We start from the raw sequence: 22,227 nt of genomic DNA, 5'->3' as shown, positions 1-22,227 counted from the left end.
TGTCCAGCTGCACTTGACTCCATAACTTGAATATTGAAAACACAAAAGAGACGTTCATCCATGGCAGCCTTCGAGGAGCTGCCTGGCCCATTTTTAAACCAGCTGCCGGGTCACCCTTGAACCTGGCAGCCCACAGGCGCCTGCCCCCACCCACCCCTCCCTGACCATTGGGGAGCTGCGTTTCATGCTGGGTGGGCCTTAATTAGCCTGCCATTGTGAAATCGCCTATCGCACCCACCGCCGAACTGAAAATTCTTCCCAATGTGTGCAAATAACAGAAGGGATAAATTTGATTTGGATACAGGTTATGAAAACATGACCAAGAATGGCAGCTTGAGCTTTAGTAGGTGATATTAAAGCCCCCTGAATAACTACTGAGTAGCTCTTCTCATCTGGCCAACATTTTTTTTTTGACAGAAGAGTGGAAAGGAATTGAATCTAGCCAAATGCTGCCGAACAACCCCAAATCAGACCATTCAATCTTTCAATGTAAAACCTCCCAGATGTGTTATGAAAGTAATGTCACTTCTTTTATCTTGAGTAATTATACAAGTAAAACTCCTATGGAGTTCCTTTACCCCTAGATCATGTTTATCAGTATCAATAATATATAAAAATCTCTTGACTCTTGTAATCATATTGACAGGCAATTAATCCTTTTTGCATTGGGCTAAATGTAACTAAATTGACATTGACCTTGTTCATGCAATTAGAAAAACAAACTCCCAATGCAGACAAGCAGATAAAATATAATCTAGCTTTAGAAACTCTGAGTAGTTGAAGAGAAATTAAATTTTTGTATCCATTCATAAAAAACATTTAGCTGTGCTCATAAAGTGAAATGAAGTAGAAAGTAAAATTTGCACCAATGGTTTTATACCTACACAGTAATATTACACTAGCATGGATCTTGAGGTAAGAACAATTGTGGCTTTTATTATTATTGTTAGCAAAGAGTGAAGCTGGTGACTGCACATGTGCAGTTAAACATGAAAATCAGAAAGTTGCTCTCTGAGTGTTGCCTGCTTCTCCAGAACCTGCATTACACCAGTATCTCACTTAGAGACAAGGCATTGAAACATATGAATGGTGAGAGATTGAGGCACTTTCATAATAGATACCAGGAAACTTATCAGAACATGTTAAGGCTTTCCATTCCAATTTCAATAAAATTTTTAACAAGGTAGTAAGTCATAATTGAGGGGGGTGGTTAGATCAGTTGGCTAGACTGCTAGTGTCTGGATCAGATTAATGCCAACAGCACAGGGTTTGATCCCTGTTTGGGCTGAGGCAGATTCGTGGCCTTTCTTGCACCCGACCCATAGTAAAAAATCATGGTACATTGCCGTATTTCAGCCAATAATCGCCTGCCTTTGGACAGAGAACTGAAAAAGAAGTCTTAATTACTGCCAACAACTCTGGCATAGAAAATTAATTTGTTCTAAGTGTGGAGTCTCTTTCAGATTTTAATTATTGTTTTAAATTTTAAAAGAACTTTTACTTTATGAATTTTTGATCTCTTTTAATCCCATCTTTTTTTCCTTCTTTTTATTTAGCTATCTGAACATGATTGAATTAACTGTTCTAACTTACATTTCCTGGTCCAGATTTTGTGCTCTTCAGTAAGGATTTTTCAATCTGATTGGTTAAGGAGTTGCCTGCCTTCACAGGTCCCCAATCCCCTGCAGTGGGTGTCATGCTGAAATGGATTTCTAATTACCTTGGGACCCAGTACAAAAATGTATGTGCTGTCACTCCTGGTCACAAAACCTGGGTCATTAAGTTATATATGCTAGAGGTTATTAAATTTTGCCTTCAATATGGCTTGTATACCATATCTTACAGTATGTATTCATGAAATATTAATAATTCACTAAAATGACATCTGCATTTAGTATAGAGATTGATGACTTCAGATGGAAAAGCCTACGTTATGGCAAAACTTGACTGGAACAGACATTAGTTTTAAATTGAGCTACGTGAACTATGTTTGGTGTAAACTGCTGCCTGCTATTATTACTGCTCTGATGTAATCTCTGTTTATACTAATGAAAATAGATAATACTGAGAAACCAAGCTGTTCTTTCTGAAATGAAATATTATAAGAACTGTTTTTTTTGCGTTATAGCTGGCTGAAGTGGAAGGATGCAAAATACAGCTCAGTGACCAGGTCATGTGGCTGGAAGAGCAACTGGAGGTCATGAGAAACAAGCTAAAATCTGCAGGATTATATGAGGAAACGCTTTGTGCCAAGGACAAGGTATATTATGTATTCCTCATTATGCATTTGACTAATGTTTCATTTTGTAATGAAATAGAATACTGCAAAAAAAAGGCAGGTAAATAGGGGTTAAATTATCCTGTAATGCAAAAAAAAAGAGGTGCCTGCTCTGAAAAAAGTTTTGAGTTGAATTTAAATCATTTTATTTTCTGCAAAGTCAAAAAAGTAGAAATAAGTTTTCCATTCTTCAAGTAAAGGGTATCTAGGGGACCCAAATCTACCAATGCTACTGTGTAATTATGCACTTGGAAGTCGATGAGAATGTCCCAAGGTGATTCAGTTTGCTAACTGTGTACCGGCACTTGATGAGATTAATTTTTAGATCCTGCTAGTGATGGACAGGGCCTGAAAATCTCTGCACTGGCTGTCATGCAGGTTTCCTGATGACGTTCCTGACATTAAGGCTAATCGGATGCTTGGAGAGCTTATTAAGAACCTGACAACAGGGGGTTTTGAGAATTTCACGGGGTGCATGGGTTACATGCACTTTCTGAGGCAGAATAGCTGAAGGGAGGCCTTTACAAAGTGCAGGAAGCCAGTCATGGCAGCTTCAGGGAATTACCCTGAAGCTATAATAGATTAAACGGCTCAGAGAGGGACTTGACCATTGGTGCTGCACAGGAAGATTTAGAAGCTAGTGCTTAGGCAATGCAGTGGTGGGGTGGGGTGGGGGAAGGTGGTTGTGGGAGGTCGTTTCCCACTATTGCGGTGACGGAAGAGCCGGTGGGCAAGGCTGCCGAGGACAATTGGGCAACTAGCTGACTACACGGACAGCAGCAGCTGGCAATAGATCACAACTCTCAGATTTTGTGGTCAGTGGTGATGAGGAGCAACACCATCCACAGGAAGGACAAAGCACTGAGTGCCAGGAGAGCAGGGGACAGGAATGAGGGGCAGAAATGATGTGGAGGTCATATTATCCACATAGGATCCACTACTGAAGACAGAGCAGCCTTGACATGACTGTAACCAAGGGCCGTAAGAGTCTACGATGCTCCAGGCAGATAGTCAGAGACATCTGTGGCCTTGTTGCCAAGACATTGCACCTCACAGCACTGGTCACTATCCCCAGTCAGTAGCCATCAAAGTCACTGTGGTCTTGAAGTCACTCACTTCTAGCTCCTTCCAAGGATCAGCTGCGGACCGTGGTGGCATCTCACAAACAGCTGCACATCACTGCATCTTGGAAGTCACTGATGCCCTATTTGGCAGAGCTGACCAATACATTCATTTCACAATAGATGAGGCTTTGCATCCATGTGGCATCAAGGCACCCAGTGACCATCCAATTAGATTAATGAATAAGAAGGGCCTCCATTCCTTCAACGTTCAGCTGGTATGTGACCACAACAAGAACTTCCTCCATGTGCATGCTCACTTTCCTCGCAGCTACCATGACTCCTTCAAGCTCCGCCAGTGCAGACTACCACAACTCTTCACTCCAACTCCCAAAATCCGTGTGTGGATTCTCAGGGATAAGGCTACTCACCCCTGTAAGGGAGACCTACTTCGAAGCACCAAGGAGATACAGCCAATACAACCTGCTCCTTAGAAACACCATTGAGCAGGCCATCAGGCTTCTCAAAACGCAGTCCAGTGCCTGGACCAGTTAGGTGGTGCCCTGCAGTACACTCCTGCAAGGACTTGTATATCAGGATGTTCTGCTGTGCCCTCCACAATATGGCCCTCCAGAGAGATGTGGACTTTGAGGACAGTCAGGTCCTAGGATCTGATAGCTCACTGGAGGGAGAGGGGAGGAGGAAATGGAGGTGGACGGGGAGGAGGAGGAAACAGACCACCAAGGTACTCCGGCTGCACAAGGTGGTGAATGGGCACAATGCCAGTTGTGAAGACCTCATCAGGATGCCACAAGTAACAGGGATCATTCGGTTCAAAAATGTTTCAACTGAGCTGCTGTAACTGCATCATTGCAGGGACAGTCTCTGTCACTTGGCTCTGCTGCACAGAGGTTCCCACTGAGTCAAGGAGGTCAAAGTTAATGAAGATGTCCTGTGAGGGGTGGTACCCTCATCTCCCTCTGTGACACCCTCTACCCTTGCCAGGCATATTGGATGCCTGGAGGGGGAAAACCAGCTGGAACGCATCTGGCATCTCCTCCAAACATCTCTGTACCACCAGTGTCACTGACCAGTCCAGGCTACCAGCATGTCAGTACACATTTATTTCGTAAGCTGCAAGTGCCGACACATGTGACTCGCCATGAGGTTGGCCACTTTTCCATGGAGGAACTCATACTTTCATAGCCTTCAGCCATGGTTGTGCACAGGAGCTGGATGGACTCCTCCATTCTCACTCCTTGACCCTGCACTGCCTCATGGAACTCTGACATATTGGAACATATCTCCTGCTGCTGTTCCAGGTAGAACTTCCTTTCCAGTGATTCCTGAGGTGCTGCATCTGTGCACAGTGTAGCAGGCTAATTTTGTCCTCCATCCTTCAAGGGGAACTGCTCAAAGCTCCCTCAGCCTCTGGCACCTCCTCCTACACACTGGTGCCATGTTCATCACCCAATGCCACACTATCTAACCATGCAATGACGATCCACTGAGGTGAGACTATCTGCTATGGTGGATGGTATGCTTCCAAGACATGACAGGGCTTGCTGCTGCTGTGCATGTATATCTGAAACTGTAGGAAAAAACAAGAGGAGATTATGAGAGCGAGCCTTAGAGAGCAGAAACACTCTGCAGTGTTGAGGCTACCCAATGGAAATCAATGTTTGACATGCTGTAGGGCTGTGTAGAGTGCAGTGCTGTGTTCTCTGAAATCACAATCTGCACCATGACTGCCCATTTCGCTAGGGCTGACTTCCTCCTGATTAGCGATCCTGGCTATTTCCATCGTTCAGTCCTCAATGGGAACCATACAGGGGACACCTTCTCCAGATTGGGCCCACTACTGTGCAGTGTTCCCATTTCTCCTACAAGGACAAAAGAGAGCAAGATAAGGCACTGCTGCCCTGTATGGCCAACGTCATCTGCTCCTATTTATTAGTAGCTGCATGTCTCAGTGGTGACAGGTCCTCATCAGCACTATAAGACCACAAAAACAAAATAAATAGGAGCAGGAGTAGACCACATGGCTCATCGAGCCTGCTCTGCCATTTGGTATGATCATGGCTGATCTTGGGCTTCAACTCCATTTTCCCATTCGCTCCCCATATTCATTAATTCCCTGAGAGATCAAATATCCGCTTATCCCAGCCTTAAATATATTCAATGATAGAGCATCCACAACCCTCCAAGGTAGAAAATTCCAAAGATTCACAAACCTTTGGGTGAAATAATTTCTCCACTTCTCAGTCCTAAATGATTGGCCCCTTATTCTAAAACTCTGCCCCTGTATTTTAGATTCCCTGACCAATGGAAACAATGAGGGGACTTCTCCTCTCCATTGCACTAAGTGCTGCAGAGGGCTTGAAAAATGGTGTTCTACCAGATGGCCACAGTGGCGGGTCTTCATGCCATATCTTCTGCTTCCCGTCGTATTAAGTATGCACGCATGGAAGGATTGCGGGCGAGTGGCCCTCTGATTCGCCTGCCCCACCGTGAGTTCACTGCTTCCTCACTCTGGGTGCCATACTTAAATGGCACTCTTACAAAGCTTTCTCAATGTCTGCAGCCCAGGACTGCCACAGATGAACGAGATGGCCCCAAAAGGCAGCTGCGCCCAAATTCAGTGATGCCTCCCTGGAACGCCTGCTGGACGCAGTTGACGTCCACCGCGAAATCCTCTACCCCCATGATTGCTGGAGGAGGTCCACAAACCTCACCGCACTGACTTGGCAGGCAAGTGCAGTGGTGACCAGTGCCAACGCAGCACAAAAGAGGTCAGTGAACCAGCGCAGAAAGACGATGAATGATCTCATCCGTGCAGCCAAGGTAAGTCAACTATCTCATCACTCTCAACTCACACACTCACCAGCCCATCAGATATTCACTGAGATCTCATACACTGCTAGCCCAAGGGACTCACCACTCATTCTTTCACATACACCTTCACATATCCATCTGGCCACATATCCTCTGCAGTTCATGTCCTTATCCCATCCATGGCTCCGCTCACCACCCACACATGGCAGGCATCCTTAACATCTGCCCTGGCATGCGTCCTGCTCACTCTCTCCATCTATCTTTACGCAGGACAACCTTGAACATAATCAGAGGGAAAGGAATAGCCAAAATTAAGGTCCTCACTCCCAATGAAAATTGAGCCATCGAGCTGGCCAGAGAGGACATGGACTGTGCCTGCAGCGAAAGTGAGGTGCACAGCACACACCCAGTTGAGGATCCTGCATTAGCTCATCCCTCAGACAATGGATCCATTGTCCTGTTTTAGAGTTGCTTGCCATACACTAATTATCTTTCCTTTCTTTCATAGGCACCTCTGGAAAGCACCCAAGGGCAAACACTAGACAGGCCCTCAGCTCCAGCCTCAACAACACCTGCACTCACCCACACCCTCCAACATCGCAAAGACACGCGCCTCGATGGGACTTAGTTCTAGAGCAGCCCCAGGGTTACAATCTGGTGAGCACAGCACAAAATCTGGTCCACAGCAGGGGGAGGCAGGGACATCCAAGGTTGCCAGAACTCAGAGGGCTGCTGGAGGCCAGGAATCAGCAGAGTACAAGTCAGATGACAAGCCTCTGGAATGAGGCCTAATCAGTTGGTGGAGCTGCAGTGACCGTCACGAGAATATCAGGAAGGATGTCAGCTGCATTCCTCAGATTGCAACGGACAATGGAGGAGTCCGTCCGTGTTCAGTCTGAGGTGATAACACCGGCATGCCAACGCACCAAGGTCAACACTGGTAGGATGGCGGCCGCCATGGTGATGTTGGTCCTGCACTGCTGCAGGAGAAACTTATCACAGATATCGCTATCACGGACCTTTCCCTATGTAGTGTGCTTCCATATCATCACAGTGTGTGGCCCTTTTCCAGATCATACTCGACATCAGCCATGCCTCAACGTTAATGTTAAGTGTGCCTGTGAAACGAATCTCATTCACATGCTTTGTAGAGTCATTTCATGTTTATTCTCAGTTGTGTAAGATTGAGGCAGAGGTGTTCTCCTATCTCCTCTGCATTATTGAAAGGTGAAGGTGTAGTGTACAAGGAGAGATGTGTTATTGCATGGACAAGGGTCATATATCATGCAACTCCATGTGCTCTCTGTCTCTTGGCAGGTTTTTCATTTTATGAACTCATACTCAGAGCTCATGTGTGCCGCTGTCGGCCAACCGCGTTTTCAACTTTCAGAGTGTACATCTGCTAAGCTTACCAAAAAGTAGGGTACCTTTCCACCTCAAGACGATGAAGCTCTGTCCCTCTCAGCTGCATAATTGTCCTGGTGCTCAAACCTACAACCTTGAGTGTTTTTCAACCTGTGGTTGTCACAAGGCTCTCGTCACAATGTTGGGATGCAGCGCTGTGCGTCCCATCATGTAAACACTCGCCAAGATGAGTGATGCTAATTGAAAATAGTGATATTTGGCAGTCAACAGTCTTTGAGCATGCTCTGGAAGTGCACATCATGATGCCGGGACTCCCCCCTCCATTTAGTATCTCATTTCCACAAGGATCACATGCTGCCAAGACCTCATCCTCCTTCAAAGGAGCCTGATGTGTAACTATTCACTCACATATTGAAGTGCATGGACGAAATGAGAGGGATAGCAATGCTGATGTTCATGTTGACCCGTGATGGAGGGCACCTGTCCAAGAGGGTACTCATTGCAACTTTTAACCCTCCTCGTGGAATGTGGTGGCAATGAAGGCCTCACGTGCACACTTGCCTCATTTGGCTGCGCTATAATTCTTCCCCTGCAGCCTCGGCTTCCTCCAGCTCAACACCCTCATCGCCTTTGATGTCCTTCTCATTAGAGGAGATGTGCAGCTCCTCCATGTCAGCATTTGGCAAGTCCTCTCCTTTTTGCAGCGTCAGGTCGGGGAGTGTACTGGAGTGCTCTACCAGATCTGTCCAAGCATTGGAATCACATCTTTAAGATCCCTGTGCTGTGCTGCATCACTGTTCAGCTAGAGGCATGAGCCTTGTTGTACCTTCTCTCTGCAGCAGTCCGAGGCTGCTGCCTGAGCATCATCAACCACATCCTTTGTGGGTAACCTTGTCATGTAGGAGTCAGCCCTAGATCCTGTGTGGTCCCTCGAAGATGTCCAGGGTCTGCGATCTACTCAAGATGTATGTGTCGTGGACGTTTCCTGGGTATCTGCCGCAAAACTGCATGATAAGTTTGCATGGTTGCAGATCAGCTGCACAGTGAGAGGGTAGTAATCTTTCTGGTTTATGTATTGGAGTGCCTATTGCCAGGGAGCTTTTATAGCCACATGAGTGCAGTCAATGTCACCCTGCAGCTGTAGGAATCCAGTAATCTCAGCAAAACCCAGTGCTCTGGCATCCTGGCTTGCTTAATCTCTGTTGAAGTTGACGTAATTATGGACCTTGGCAAAAAGTGCATTTGTGAGATCCCACAGAGGTCCCCAGTGGAGCTGTAGAAGGAGCCACTTGCGTACAAGTTCAGTGCGGCGGTTACTTTCACAACCAGTAGCAATGGATGACCTCCCAGTCACCCTGGAGAATATGGCAAATGTGAATCATCAGATCCCTGGATATGTGGAGCTGTCAGCTGCACTGGTTCTCTTTCATCTGCAAGTAAGACATGCAAGTTCTCTATACCCTGGGTCCTGCGAGCTGCTTAATCACGATGTCTCTGTGAGCATCATCCTCTGCGTCTGGCGAGGGCCCTGCTGGTCTTTGGTCTTAAGGGTTTTGCACCTCCCTTTGGCGAGCCAGGTACCTCTGTTGCAATCTTATCTTTCTCTCCTGCCTGTGTGTGAATAAATCCAGGCTCCACCTTCCTGATGGTCTCCCCTCTTCAGTAATAATGAGAAACAGACAAGAATCAGCATTAGTCTTCAAAGGTCCTCTTTATGTCAATGACTCGTCAGTGAATGTGGATTCAAGGACTTTGTTCCTGCATCAGCAACTTCTCACCCTGAAATGATGGCCAATGTGGGGTGCATTTTAAAGTTTATTATTGCTCTAGGGAATTTCCACACTGTGAACCTCTTTCGAGTACAAACCCGTTTCCATCTGTTTCAGATGAAGTTACATTATTTCATAGAATAGTGTTACTGTAACTCTTTTGAGTACAAACACGTTTCCATCTATTCCTATTCAGATGAAGTTACATTGTTTCATAGTTTGCCATTGTGAGATTTGAACTCTTGATCTTGGGATTACAAGCCCAGTACCATAACCACTTGGCTATTTAGGCCAAGCCGAAGATGTAACTCTTTCGAGTACAAACATGTTTCCATCTGTTCCTATTCAGATGAAGTTACATTGTTTCATAGTTTTGCCATTGTGAGATTTGAACTCTTGATAATCTTTTAAATGAAAACCAAATCAACAAAATTGGGATAAATCAGGCACAGCCCCTAATTCAGGTCAGCTGTAAAACCAAGAACAAAGTTTAAAGGAAACTTACAAACTTTAAATCAAAATGTGATTAAAGGGGTCAACAAAACACCCCAGTCCCCGCGGTGCCCACCGAGCACGGAAGGCCTCGAGAGTGCCAGCAGACACCGCGTGCTCCTTCTCCAGGGACATCCGGCAGCGAACGTAGCCACGGAAGAGGGACAAACAATCGGGCGGGACTCCCCCGTCGATCGCCCGCTGCCTGGACCTGTTAATGGCCAACTTGGCCAGGCCCAGGAGCAGGTTCACGAGGAGGTCCTCCTCCTTCCCGACCCCCTTCCGCACCGGGTGCCCATAGATCAGGAGCGTGGGGCTGAAGTGCAAACAAAACATCAATAAAAGGTTTTTCAAATAACTAAAAAGGGAGTGCAGCCTACAACACCCTATGTATACATGGTCCACGGACTCCACAAGACCACAAAAAGGGCACGTGTCCTGAGAGTCCGTGAACCTATGCATCCTCTTATTATAAGGGACTGCTGCATGCAACAACCTCCAACCCAGGTCCCCGATAGAAAGGGGGAGGACACCTCCGTAGAGGGCCTCCCATCGGGGGCCTCCGCCGCCGGACGGCAACAAGGCACGCCAGGGCGTGTCCGGTCGACGGACAAGGGCGAGAAAATGGAAGGTGTGCAGCAGCAGTCCGTACAAAAAGCCCCTCTTTGCCGTGCCAAAAGGCACAGAGGGCATGTCCCCGAGGCGGCTCATATTGCGGGGCACCAGCACCCGAGGGAGGGTTCGGGGCTTGGGGCCAATGTGGAATTCCGTCCGAACAGGGGAACGCTCAGACGGAAGACCACCGCGCACCTGGGCCACCTCAAGACCCAAAATAACGTCGGGTCCGAGCACGACCGTTCTCAGGTCTTGGATGGCATCGGATAAATACTTGTGTAACTCTTTTTGAGTAAACCTGTTTCTATCTGTTTCAGATGAAGTTACATTGTTTCATAGTTTGCCATTGTGAGATTTGAACTCTTGATTTTGGGGTTACAAACCCAGTACCATAACCACTTGGCTATTTAGGCCAAGCCCTAAAAGGGGTTGCAGGAGCAGAGAGACCTGGGTGTGTAACTCTTTCGAGTACAAACACGTTTCCATCTGTTTCAGATGAAGTTACATTGTTTCATAGTTTGCCATTGTGAGATTTGAACTTTTGATACTCTTTTTGAGTAAACCTGTTTCCATCTGTTTCAGATGAAGTTACATTGTTTCATAGTTTGCCATTGTGAGATTTGAACTCTTGATCTTGGGGTTACAAACCCAGTACCATAACCACTTGGCTATTTAGGCCAAGCTTTCCACACTGTGAACTAGGCTTAAAACAAGGAGATCAATTAATGCCACTTTGCGGGATTAGTCTCGCATGAATGCGCATCATTGATTCACTTTCCTGATTCCCTGCATTGTCATTGAAATGCTCCTAACATTTCTCAGCTGTGCCTCTCTCCTCATTTGGGAATGCACAGTTCAGTTGGGTGCCTCTTTAATCACCTCCCCCTGCCCCGAGTGCATGCACCCCTGCCCGCGAACCCCTCACCAGCAGAGCTTTTCCTCATTTTAACTTTGTACTGCATCATTGCTGCAGGTTGGAATATGTTGGTGCTGAGATCTCACTGCCAGACCAGTTTAGACCATCCCTGTGTGAGTGCGGAAACCCCTCCCATCATCCCGGAGGAGCTTCAAGTTCAGGTTTCCCTCCCTCCAAGGCCTCACCATCCTCCCCCCCACCCCGTATTCCTTGATCTCATCATGATTGTGGTGGATATCTGTTTGTTTGCCCCTGAACATTTTTACATGGATGTGCCTATACCCCATGTGGACCTCACCCCTCCCCTTTTTGAGACCATATACACAGTTAAACATATACCCACTCACCCCACACCCTTGGATATCCCCACAATGCCTTTTCCCCATCTGGAGGCTGCATATGCCACCCCTGACTAAGTGTGCTATCTGCAGCCCAGTATGATACCAGAAACCCCACGGATCGAGGCGTGTGATGTTACAACAACATCCTGCACACAACATGCTAGGCACGACTGAGACTGGAGTGACATGTCCCCCCCTCCCTGGACTAGGGTATGGACAGTCTTTGTAAGCTCAATAATTTTATGATGCCATAAAACCAATTTTTGACCTTCTTGCGATATTTTCTGCTTCCGTCTGCCAGGACACACCGTGCGAACAGGAGCGGAAAATCCTGGCCAACCTCTCAGCATCCACCCTATCAAACCTCTTCCGAATTTTGTAGGTTTCAATGAGATTGCATCTCATTTTTCTAAACTCATCATGGACAACCCCCTCATCCCAGGTACCAATTTAGTGAACCTTTGCTGCACCACCTCTAATGACCCAAGTCTTTCTGATGGGTCATTAAATGCCCTGGATATGCACTCCTCCCGTGTTCAGAAGCAACACGTACCCTGGAATCCCTCAGCTGGTGTGACTGCTGAAGGCTGAATCCCCAGGGACCTGTAGTGAGGGTTAAGGGTGGCACTCATCTTTCCAGAGCATATGAGGTCATTGAACTGTTCTGGCACAGGCTCTAGGATCTCTGGGTGACATTTCTGTTGTTCACAATCACAGCGATATCCTATCTGGCCTTTTTGTCTGTGTTGTGGCCTTCTCCTGCAACCCCCTAGGAATAGGACCTCCCTCTTCTCCCTCATGGCCTCTAACATAGCCTCAAAGTCTGCACTGGAGAACAGTGGGGCAGTCCTGTCAAGGTTTCCAGGCCACGGACTCTCCTGGGACACCTTAGAGATGACAGCAGATTAAGTTAAACAGCAGCCACTGTAATGACTGCCATGGTCTGCTGTTTAAACTGGGTTTGCATTTAAAAGTCCTGCCTTTGTTCCTGCCTTACGGCTGTTAATTGGATGACGAACCTGTCTCCATATCAAGTAAGGGGTCATCCCAGTGAATATTATGCATCATTTCTGTTTCTTATTGGAGGCAAGCTTGTGACCCGGAAATTGTCCCAGTTCTTGTTTCCCACCCCGACCCCAAAAATTCAGTCCATTAAATCCATCTGTCATCACACTAAGAATGGGAACTGACAATGTGGGGAATCACAGTGGCTGATACCTCATCCTACCATTTCATAGTAGTGGCATACCAGAACACTGCATCACAAAGTGCCTATACCTCTTTCTTCATATCTTGCTTTGAGGTTTGTGAGTATGAAAAAGTCTGTATATTTAATTTCCAATTGAAAATATAAACTTTACTGCAAAGAAAACTTTTATTGCAGCATATAAATGTAAATGGTTCAATAAGAACGGATATTGAATATAAATGAATTAAGTGAAAATTACTTTCTTTGCATTGTGCAAAAACTATAAATCTGTTTATGATTTCATTAGACATGACACATTGAGCATGTCTTCTAGCATCATGGAGTTTATTGGGGTACTTTATGTTAATAACATTAGGCATTGGCTTGTATCTCCTATTTTTTGCATGATGAAATTATTGCTGACCATCTAGGTCTATGGAAGTGAGGAACTTCCCTACAATAGAGATGAAAAATTGGAGGGAGATTCAACACAGTTCAGCGATGTTCGCTTTCTAGAAGTTAAGGATTCACAGATTATTCGGCCAAAGTAATGGTTGGAAAATTTGTTGCTTTATCTATTTTGTTCTCTTATGGCTAGGCACTAGTAGGTACCTAGCTTTGTTTTAAGAGTGCCTCTTCTGTGCTTTTGTACTGCAAGGATCTAGTTGAGAAGTTTTTTTGCAACACTCAACACATTCTCAGATCTTTTACATAGTCAACATTCTACTTAACTGCTTATCCCAGTATACTTATAACAATTATTGTACTTTATTAACAGAGCGAAGCAGTGAATTTTCTACTCTTAAGTCACAGTGGAAAATGTTCCAGATGAAACCTGTGTCTGTTTGTATGCTCAATTTCCCAGAGAAAATTTGTATGAGAAAAACATAGTTGAGGTGATTTATAGCCTGTTTACATTTGATAATCTGTATTTGTTTGGTAGATAAGAGTACTCTCTTGAACACTGACCCCTAAAAATGGCAGCCAGAACATGTCCACAGAACAAATATGACCCTATGCGAATTAATAAACATCAAATATGCCATGGGTTCATAGGTTCTGTTCAACATTTTCAATTGTAACTTCCAAATTGTCTAGAAAGATATGTTTCTATACTGAAATCTAGTTCTCAGAAGACTTTTGTTCACTTCATTGAAAAATCACTAGCATCTAGAAGGACAAGGGTAGCAGATAGATGGGAACACCACCACCTAAAAGTTCCCCTCCAAGTCACACATTATCCTGACTTGGAAATACATCGCCATTCCTTCACTGTCACTGGGTCAAAATCCTGGAACTCCCTCCCTCACAGCACTGTGGGTGTACCCCATGGGCCCCATGCAGCGGTTCAAGAAGGCAGCTCACCACCACCTTCTCAAGGGCAATTAGGGATGGGCAATAAATGCTGGCCCAGCCAATGAAGCCCACATCCCATGAATGAATTTTTTAAAAATCCTAAATGCATGAATTTAGGATAAATTAAACTAGCATTAGCAATTAAAAGAGCAATTAAAAGCCCCAAACATTGAAATATTTAGGATTTAGACTGACATAGCAATGTATTGAAAAACCATAAATGCACATCTATATAAATATCAATATTAAATGCAACAATCAATCTAAAGTTTTAAAAATATATTTACCCGCATGTAATAACGAAAGGAGTGGGAGTGCTCTCCCAGGCCCCACATTCAAAGAATGCAGGCCACTGTCAGATATCCAATTCGCTAGGTGGGGGAGCTAAAATTGTGTCCTGTATCTGTAATGAGCCCTTCCAGTGGCTGGTCTAGAATTGAAGTAAATATGTCTGGAATGTCCCACTTCTTAATTAAACATCCATTTAAATATCAGCTCTATCCAGTTCATGGCACCAATTTCAGAGCCCAGAGAGTTATTCAATGTAAGAGGAAGGGCGCATAAATGACAGATTCCAGGGACTAAATTTGATAGCCCCTGCCTGCTCATAATGTAGGTAACATGCCAACTTTATGCTGCCTGCTGTTTTGAGTGATTCCAGCGTTCAGCCAGTGCTAACGGCATTGTTCACTGCGTGGATACTTCAGCAGGGGTCCAATATCGTGGGTGGCTAGCACCACTTAAAGCATGAGCTTATTACAAATTAACTGAGCATTAGCAATTAAAAGAGTGTTAAGCCCCAAATGTTGAAACATTTAGGATTTAGGCTGACACAGCAATGTACTGGAAAATTATAAATGTACATCTTTAAAGGGACCACCTGTCAGAATACAATAAACAATTTAAGGTTTTTAATACGTGTTTACCTAAATGTAGAATCAGAAGGAGTAGGAGTGCTCTTCCAGGCCCCACATTCCCACAGTTTGGGAACCCCTGTCTTAAAGAGTAGGTGCATTGTGCTTGGAGCAGGTGCTGACAGTCATGACCTGTGAAACATTAATTAATGGCACAGCAAAGGGGAGACCAGGCTTCAAGCTTTTTAGCCACTGCACTTTGGGCCCTTGGAGGAGGTGATGGAAGGTAGGAGAGATGTGCTCCATCCACAGGGAATCAGGGACAGGATTTTTAGGTCGGCATGCGGGCACAATTGGCAGGCCCAGGAACAGATCGCCGACTGCGATCTGCCCCCAAATGCGATTTCACACTGGCTGGCCAATTAATGGGAGGTTTCTGGGAGGTTTCCCAATTGGTTCACTTAATGATTTCAATTGGACTCTGGGCGAGTGCACTGTCCTCGACCTTCCTCACCCAAACCGAGTCACAGGGAGTCAGGAAAGCATCAGGCACCCCACCCTCCGCCTTCCCTCCCGATTCTATACCCCCTCACCTCCCACCCCTCTCCCGTGGGATGGATTAAATTCCACACATTGTGTGAATGCTGCACTCGTGCATGGATTGTGAACCAGGGACATCTGCATGTTGTTGGCAGATAGGCCTTGTCGCCCAGTAGCCACCTTTTGTTTTGCCATGGTGGCTCAATTGCATCTAGCACAGCAAGCATGCTGTAAAATGAAGGTATCATGATTGCTTAGAGGATACCAAACCCTGAACTGGATGATTCATTGCCTGTGGTCACACACCATCTGGATGTTGAGGGAGCGGAATCATTTTAGATTCTGTTGTAGGGCAGAATTGACATGTAGCACCCATTATATCTCTTGTATCTCCTGTAAAGTCAGGTGGTATAGGAAGTATAGGATTGGAGCCTAATCTTTACACCCTTGTAAGCTTTTATTTACAGAGACACACATTACAAACACACACCTCCAAACCCAATAACCACACATTCGACCTGCTCCTATATATGGGAGCAAAAGTGAAACACCAACACTGAATACAATTAAACACTCAATTAATATACAACTGACAGTGCCCCAAAAGCGATGTGCACCATGGGGAAGCCTGCAACCTACGTGAAGCGACATGCTCACTCTACCTGCCTCTCTCTGGCAAGACAGAGTGAAATGTAGTTAGCTCTCATTGAACAGAGAATTGTCAGCTAAGCTTACATGACCTGAGTCTGAGCTTCCACTGCAGCACTCAGATATTGGGTGGCTTCTGCTTGTGCTGCAATGGCTGTTGAGATATCAACCATCAGGCATTGCGTCAAGAATGGGTCTGAATGGAGTTAATCACCACTTCCACACTGGAAAGTATGGGTTCCAAGCTCTGAGAAAAGCCCTGTGCCAAGTTGGAGCCAGACTTCTCCCCGCTCCTTGACAGTTACTGCAAACTTTCTGGCAGGCCTGCCAATGCACCAAGCCTTTTTCTGTATGCTGCTTCATCAAGTCCTTTTCTGAGGCCTCCACAGCAGAGGTCATCTGTAACATTCAGAGACCTGGCGCCTCGACTGCCCTTGTCTCCTATCCTAACTGGAGGGCAGTCATACCTGGTCTCTCACCACATGCAGACCCTGCCTCTAGGCCACCATCTAAAGTAGTGTCAGTATCTGAGCCAGTATCTGAGTATCTGACTGCAAGTATGAGATTGCGTGACAGCGGGCTGGATTTAATGTAACATGTTGTACAGGAACCATGGTGGACAGCCCCACTTAATTGCAGGAGAGTCTATGTGTCAGTTTCCCGGTGATAGAAAAACCTCCCCCAATTAAGTTGGAGGACAGAAGGGGCTGATATGGGATTGCCAGTCGCCAGTAGCAGTATGTCAATTAGGCTCATTAATGAATTAATAAATTGACACTTATTATCTCTGAGGCCACCACAATTTAGTGCTGGCGCAGGGGTTCAATGGGAGTTGCACAGCTTTCCTGTGCCTCCCGACAGCCACCCAGCAAATTCTGCCGGGTTTCCAGCGACTTCCTAGGGTGGTCCCTCATTATCAGGCACTCTGTACTGATCAAGAAACATGGCATCGGGAAAGGGGAGGGGGAGCACTGAAAGCCACCCTATGCTCTTGCCTTCAACCCTTCTCTTTCCTCCCCCCTTCTCCAGTCCTCACCCTGCAATCCGTACACCGCACTCGCTCACCTTTGGCCTGGGGCCACTGGGCGACCCTGGGCCTCTGGTGTGTCCATCGCCGACAACTGCCACCACTCCTGCTGGCACAGACTGCAATAAGGAGCTGCCAGCCTCTGATTAACTGGCAGCTCTCAGCAGGTGGAACTTCCACTGCTGGGGTCCTGAATCCAGTGGAAGGCCCAACGGTGCCCACTTCAGAGCCTGAAGGACACTTAAGCCTCCTCCATGGAACTGGCGGGGGTTCGCCACCAGTTCTCAGACTCATCGGCAAGACCCTAATCTAAATCCAGCCCAGTGTGTTTCTTCTTCTTTACTGTGGTCAGGATTTTCCGTGATCACTGGTGTAGGGCGTGTTTGATGGCATGAGCAGACAATATGGTGAGAAGGCCAAAAATCGGTTTCACGCCTTTGTGAAACCAGTTTGCAATTGTCCACTCTGCCTGCCAATGGCATGTTGTGTTTCCCACCATTGGACATTGGGAACCTTATTGTAATACATCAGCATGTCATTTTAAGGCCAGCCTGCCGGAATCGTCCCATCCTGCAGGATCGTTTGACCATGTCGGTATCTTTGCACGCTGGCCTGTTTCACAACAGCACATAAAAGCCGTGCACTTGGCGGGCTGCACTTTGAGGGGAACTCGGATGTGAGTAGTAGGTATCGTTGCGGAGGGCTTGCCCAGGTCGCCTGTTGGACTTCAACGTTGTGGCAAGTTGGGGGGAGGGGGCATGGGCAATGGTTGCCGTGTGGTTGAGGCAACTTGGGGGGGAAGAGGGGTTTTGTAGGGGCAAGGGCTGTTCTGCAGTTGAAAGTAGTGTACAAGCACATGCGAGGTGAGGGGATGCTGGTGGGCAAGGGAAGTGGCCTTGCATTAGGGAAACATCATATATAGTGGCCATTCCTCTGCATCTTAGATAGTTCAGGCACACCCACATTGATATAACTAGAGTCAAGCCTCTAGCTTCTCTGCCCACTCGGGCACCGACTGCAAAGTAATGAGCATTTTAGTGGACTGCGGAACAGCTGGATGACTGGGCATGTTGTACAATCTCCTTGCTAAAGCTGACCATAGAGCAGTCACTGGTGGAGGTGCTCACAGCTCCTTGCAATGTCGTCATCCCGGTTTGGACCAGTCTCTCCTATGGTTCAAGCTAACAGTGCAGCCTTACAGTGCGGGTTAGGAGAATGCCTGCGCCTGAGCTGAGAGCACAGCTTGTAGTCCAGTGGGCAAAGCTGCCACCTTGTGGCTTACAGAGAGTAAAGATGATGGAGAAGAGAGCGACTAAGGCACCTGACTGCGCAGAGGGATAAGCAGCACCCTCTAGAAGAAGGGGTGGCTGGGGGTCCAGCACACGCTACTGATGAGCCACAGTGAGCCGTCACTGGTCAGCACCTAGCTAGACCCAGGGTCTATAGATGCCGCCTTTCATTCCCGCAGATGACCGAGAACCAGTGTCGCCGAAGGCTGCACATGTCTATGGAACTGGTCGGTCACATCTGCCAGCTATGCAGGATTTGGTGCTAAAGGGACATGGAGGGCATCCACTGCTAGTGGCCAGGGAAGTAACAGCGGTGCTCAATTTCCATGCCTGTGGCTCCTTTCAGGGTTCCATGGGTGACTTCTAGGGGATATCACAAGCCCCACCCAGAAATGCGTCCATGAGGTCATGGAGGCCATTTTGCGAGGGCACACAACTTTGTGCATTTTGCCCAGGACCAGGACAGCCAGGAAGCAAGACCGATTGGATTTGCCCAGATCTCGGGTTTCCCATAGGTGCAGGGTGTCATCAACTGCACTCACATGGTGCTCAGATCTCTGTCGCAACACACTGTCAACTATATCAAATTCAAGGGTTTCCAGTCACTGAATGTGCAGATGGTGTGTGACCACCAGAAACGCATCCCCACATTCTGCGCACGGTTTCCAGGGAGTGTGCACAACTCTGACATTCTCAGTCGGTCACAGGTCCCTGAAGTCTTCCAGGTTCCACAGAAGCTTCAGGGTTGGCTCCTCAGGGACAAGGGCTACCTGTAGAGGCCGTGGCTGATGACACCCATGCGGCGGCCTCAGACTGCAGCAGAGCAAAGGTACAATGAGACTCATGCTGCAACTCGCAATTTGGTGGAGCAGACCATCAGGATGATGAAAATGAAGTTCCGGTGCCTGGACAGGCCTGGTGGAGCCCTACAATATAGTTAACAGAAGGTGTTATGCATCGTCATCATCTGCTGCGCCCTTTACAATCTGGTGCTCCAACGGGGAGGGGAGCTGGCTGAGGAGGAGCTGGAGGTCAGGGATGAGGGTGAGGAGGTCCTTGCAGGTGGCGATGACAATGATGAGGCCATCGCACTGGCCAAATGAGGCAGATGCACTCGGGAGGCCCTCATAGCTGCTAGATTTGTGGAGGATGATGACGACATGCAGTGAGGTGACACCATAGATCCTAACATTGCATCTATGAATGTTTGATTCCAGCCTGGCTTATGGCAACTCACATATCTCTGTTATAATTCTCCTGTCATGGAGATGCAGTGGAGGTCCTAATAGTCGCTCGATCGCAGAAGGATGATGATGACATGCAGTGGGAACACTCCATAGATCTTCACATAGCCTCTGAGAATGTCTGACTCCTGTCTGGCTGAGGGCAGTTCATTTGCATCCGTGATCAGGGTCAAATCATAGAGACGCAGCCAAGAAACTTTAGAAGCATATAGAAACATAGGAAATGGGAGCAGGAGTAGGCCATTCGGCCGTTGGAGCCTGCCCCGCCATTCATGATCATGGCTGATCATCCAATTCAATTGCCTGCTCCTGCTTTCTCCTCATATCCTTTGATCTCTTTCTCTTCAAGAGCTATATCTAACTCCTTCTTGAAAACATACAATGTTTTGGCTTCAACTACTTTCTGTGGTAGCGAATTCCACAGGCTCACCACTCTCTGGGTGAAGAAATTTCTCCTCATCTCAGTCCTAAATGGTCTACCCCGTATCCTCAGACTGTGACCCCACCATCGAGAACACCCTTCCTGCATCTACCCTGTATAGTCCTGTTAGAATTTTACAGGTTTCTATGAGATCTTCCTTCATTCTTCTGAGCTCCAGTGAATATAATCCTAACCGACTCAATCTCTCCTCATATGTCAGTCCCACTATCCCAGCAATCAGTCTGGTAAACCTTCGCTACACTCCCTCCTGTAGCAAGGACATTCTTCCTCAGATAAGGAGACCAAAACTGCACACAGTATTCCAGATGTGGTCTCACCAAGGCCCTGTATAATTGCAGCAAGACACCCCTGCTCCTGTACTCAAATCCTCTGGCTATGAAGGCCAACATACCATTTGCCTTCTTTACCGCCTGCTACACCTGCATGCTTACCTTCAGCGATTGGTGTATGAGGACACCCAGGTCTCGTTTCACATTCTCCTCTCTCAATTTATAGCCATTCAGATAATAATCTTTTTGCTACTAAAGCGGATAACCTCACATTTATCCACATTATACTGCATCTGCCATGCATTTGCCTGCTCACTCAGCTTATCCAAGTCACACTGAAGCATCTCTGCATCCTCCTCACAGGTCACCCTCCTACCCAGCTTTGCGTCATCTGCAAATTTGGAGCTATTACATTTAGTTCCCTCATCTAAATCATTAATATATATTGTGAATAGCTGAGGTCCCAGCGCCGATCCCTGCGGTACCCCACCAGTCACTGCCTGCCACTCAGAAAAAGACCCGTTTATTCCTACTCTTTGTTTCCTGTCTGCCAACCAGTTTTCTATCCATCCCAATACACTATCCCCAATACCATGCGCTTTAATTTTACACGCCAGTCTCTTATGTGGGACTTTGTCAAAAGCCTTCTGAAAGTCCAAATAACCCACACCCACTGGCTCCCCCTCATCAACTCTACTAGTTACATCCTTGAAAAAGCATCTGATGCTTTGTCTTCCTTCAGCACCTGAGCCCTTCAGGAGCACAGTGTCACTGGTCACAGATGCTGGAGAGATGGGGGCCAGCCCCATCTTTAAGGTGCTGAGAGCACACAGAGAGAATGATGGAACTCTGTGGCACCTGCCCATGACATTCTGGCAGCAATGACAAGCATCGTTGAGGTGCAGGCATTTGTAATGTATCCAGCGAGTGTGAAGCCGGACCATCACTTTGGTCTGAAGGTCGCACAGAGCACAGGGAAGAGGCCCTGGACTGAGACACCTGCCTTTATCTTCTGCAGAAAGGTTTCACATCTGAGTGACATGAACACTGCTCATCAGAACATGGAACCATACGCAGGGAGACATTCTTGAGAGTTTATTGACAATAGTGAACAGTATGTACAAGTGATTAATACCCATGCCCAGGCTAAACAACTAATTCTTCTGAACTTTCCTAACCCTGCCATTATGTCTTGGTGCTCCCTGGACATCCACAGTGGAGGTGGAGGTAGCCTGCTGACTGCTGCTCCCTGTCTGTGATGACCTTGGTGGGCGTCTGCTGGTGGGCTGAGACCCAGCCTGCTTTCGGCATCCTGCTGTGTGGCAGTGGCACCCTCCTTGGCCTCTGGTGCTGGAGCTGCTGAGGTCACAGGAAGGGGGGATTCAGATGGGCTGGACACTCCCAGAGTCACCTGGGTGGATGGCCCCAGGGGTACACCTGCAGGTCATCCACCCTTTGGGTGTCCAAGGGCCCCCTGGCTGACTCCTTGAGGAGAAGGGGTAGCTGGAGTGAGATTGAGCTGCCCCACATTCCTCACATACACACAGTTGGAGGCCAATTATGGCGTCAGCGATGGAATCAGCCCAGGCCGCAGTGCAGGAGCAACATCATGGCCTAAGGTCTCCATGGCGGCCACCATCTTACTAGTGTTGACCTCAGTGCATTGGCATGCCAGCGCTGGCACTTCAGCCTGAAGG

At 47.1% G+C, this 22,227-nt stretch overlaps 1 protein-coding gene across 7 annotated transcripts in view; it reads left to right on the top strand.

The window, feature by feature from the left end:
• LOC121277310 (coiled-coil domain-containing protein 192-like) overlaps positions 1-22,227 on the top strand; it is a 149,074-nt gene that overhangs the window by 68,994 nt on the left and 57,853 nt on the right. For all 7 annotated transcript variants that reach the window (XR_005942854.1, XM_041186605.1, XM_041186604.1 and 4 more), the window contains exon 4: positions 2,129-2,260. Coding sequence is in view for 6 of the 7 variants with exons in the window: in XM_041186605.1 (XP_041042539.1) it covers positions 2,129-2,260 (132 nt within the window). In the remaining variant the exon portion in view is untranslated. The remainder of the gene's footprint in view (positions 1-2,128; positions 2,261-22,227) is intronic.

This window comes from Carcharodon carcharias, chromosome 4, assembly GCF_017639515.1.
Source record: "Carcharodon carcharias isolate sCarCar2 chromosome 4, sCarCar2.pri, whole genome shotgun sequence".
Taxonomy (NCBI): domain Eukaryota; kingdom Metazoa; phylum Chordata; class Chondrichthyes; order Lamniformes; family Lamnidae; genus Carcharodon; species Carcharodon carcharias.
Note: the sequence above shows the minus strand (reverse complement) of the source record. Positions and strands in the feature narration are given on the sequence as shown.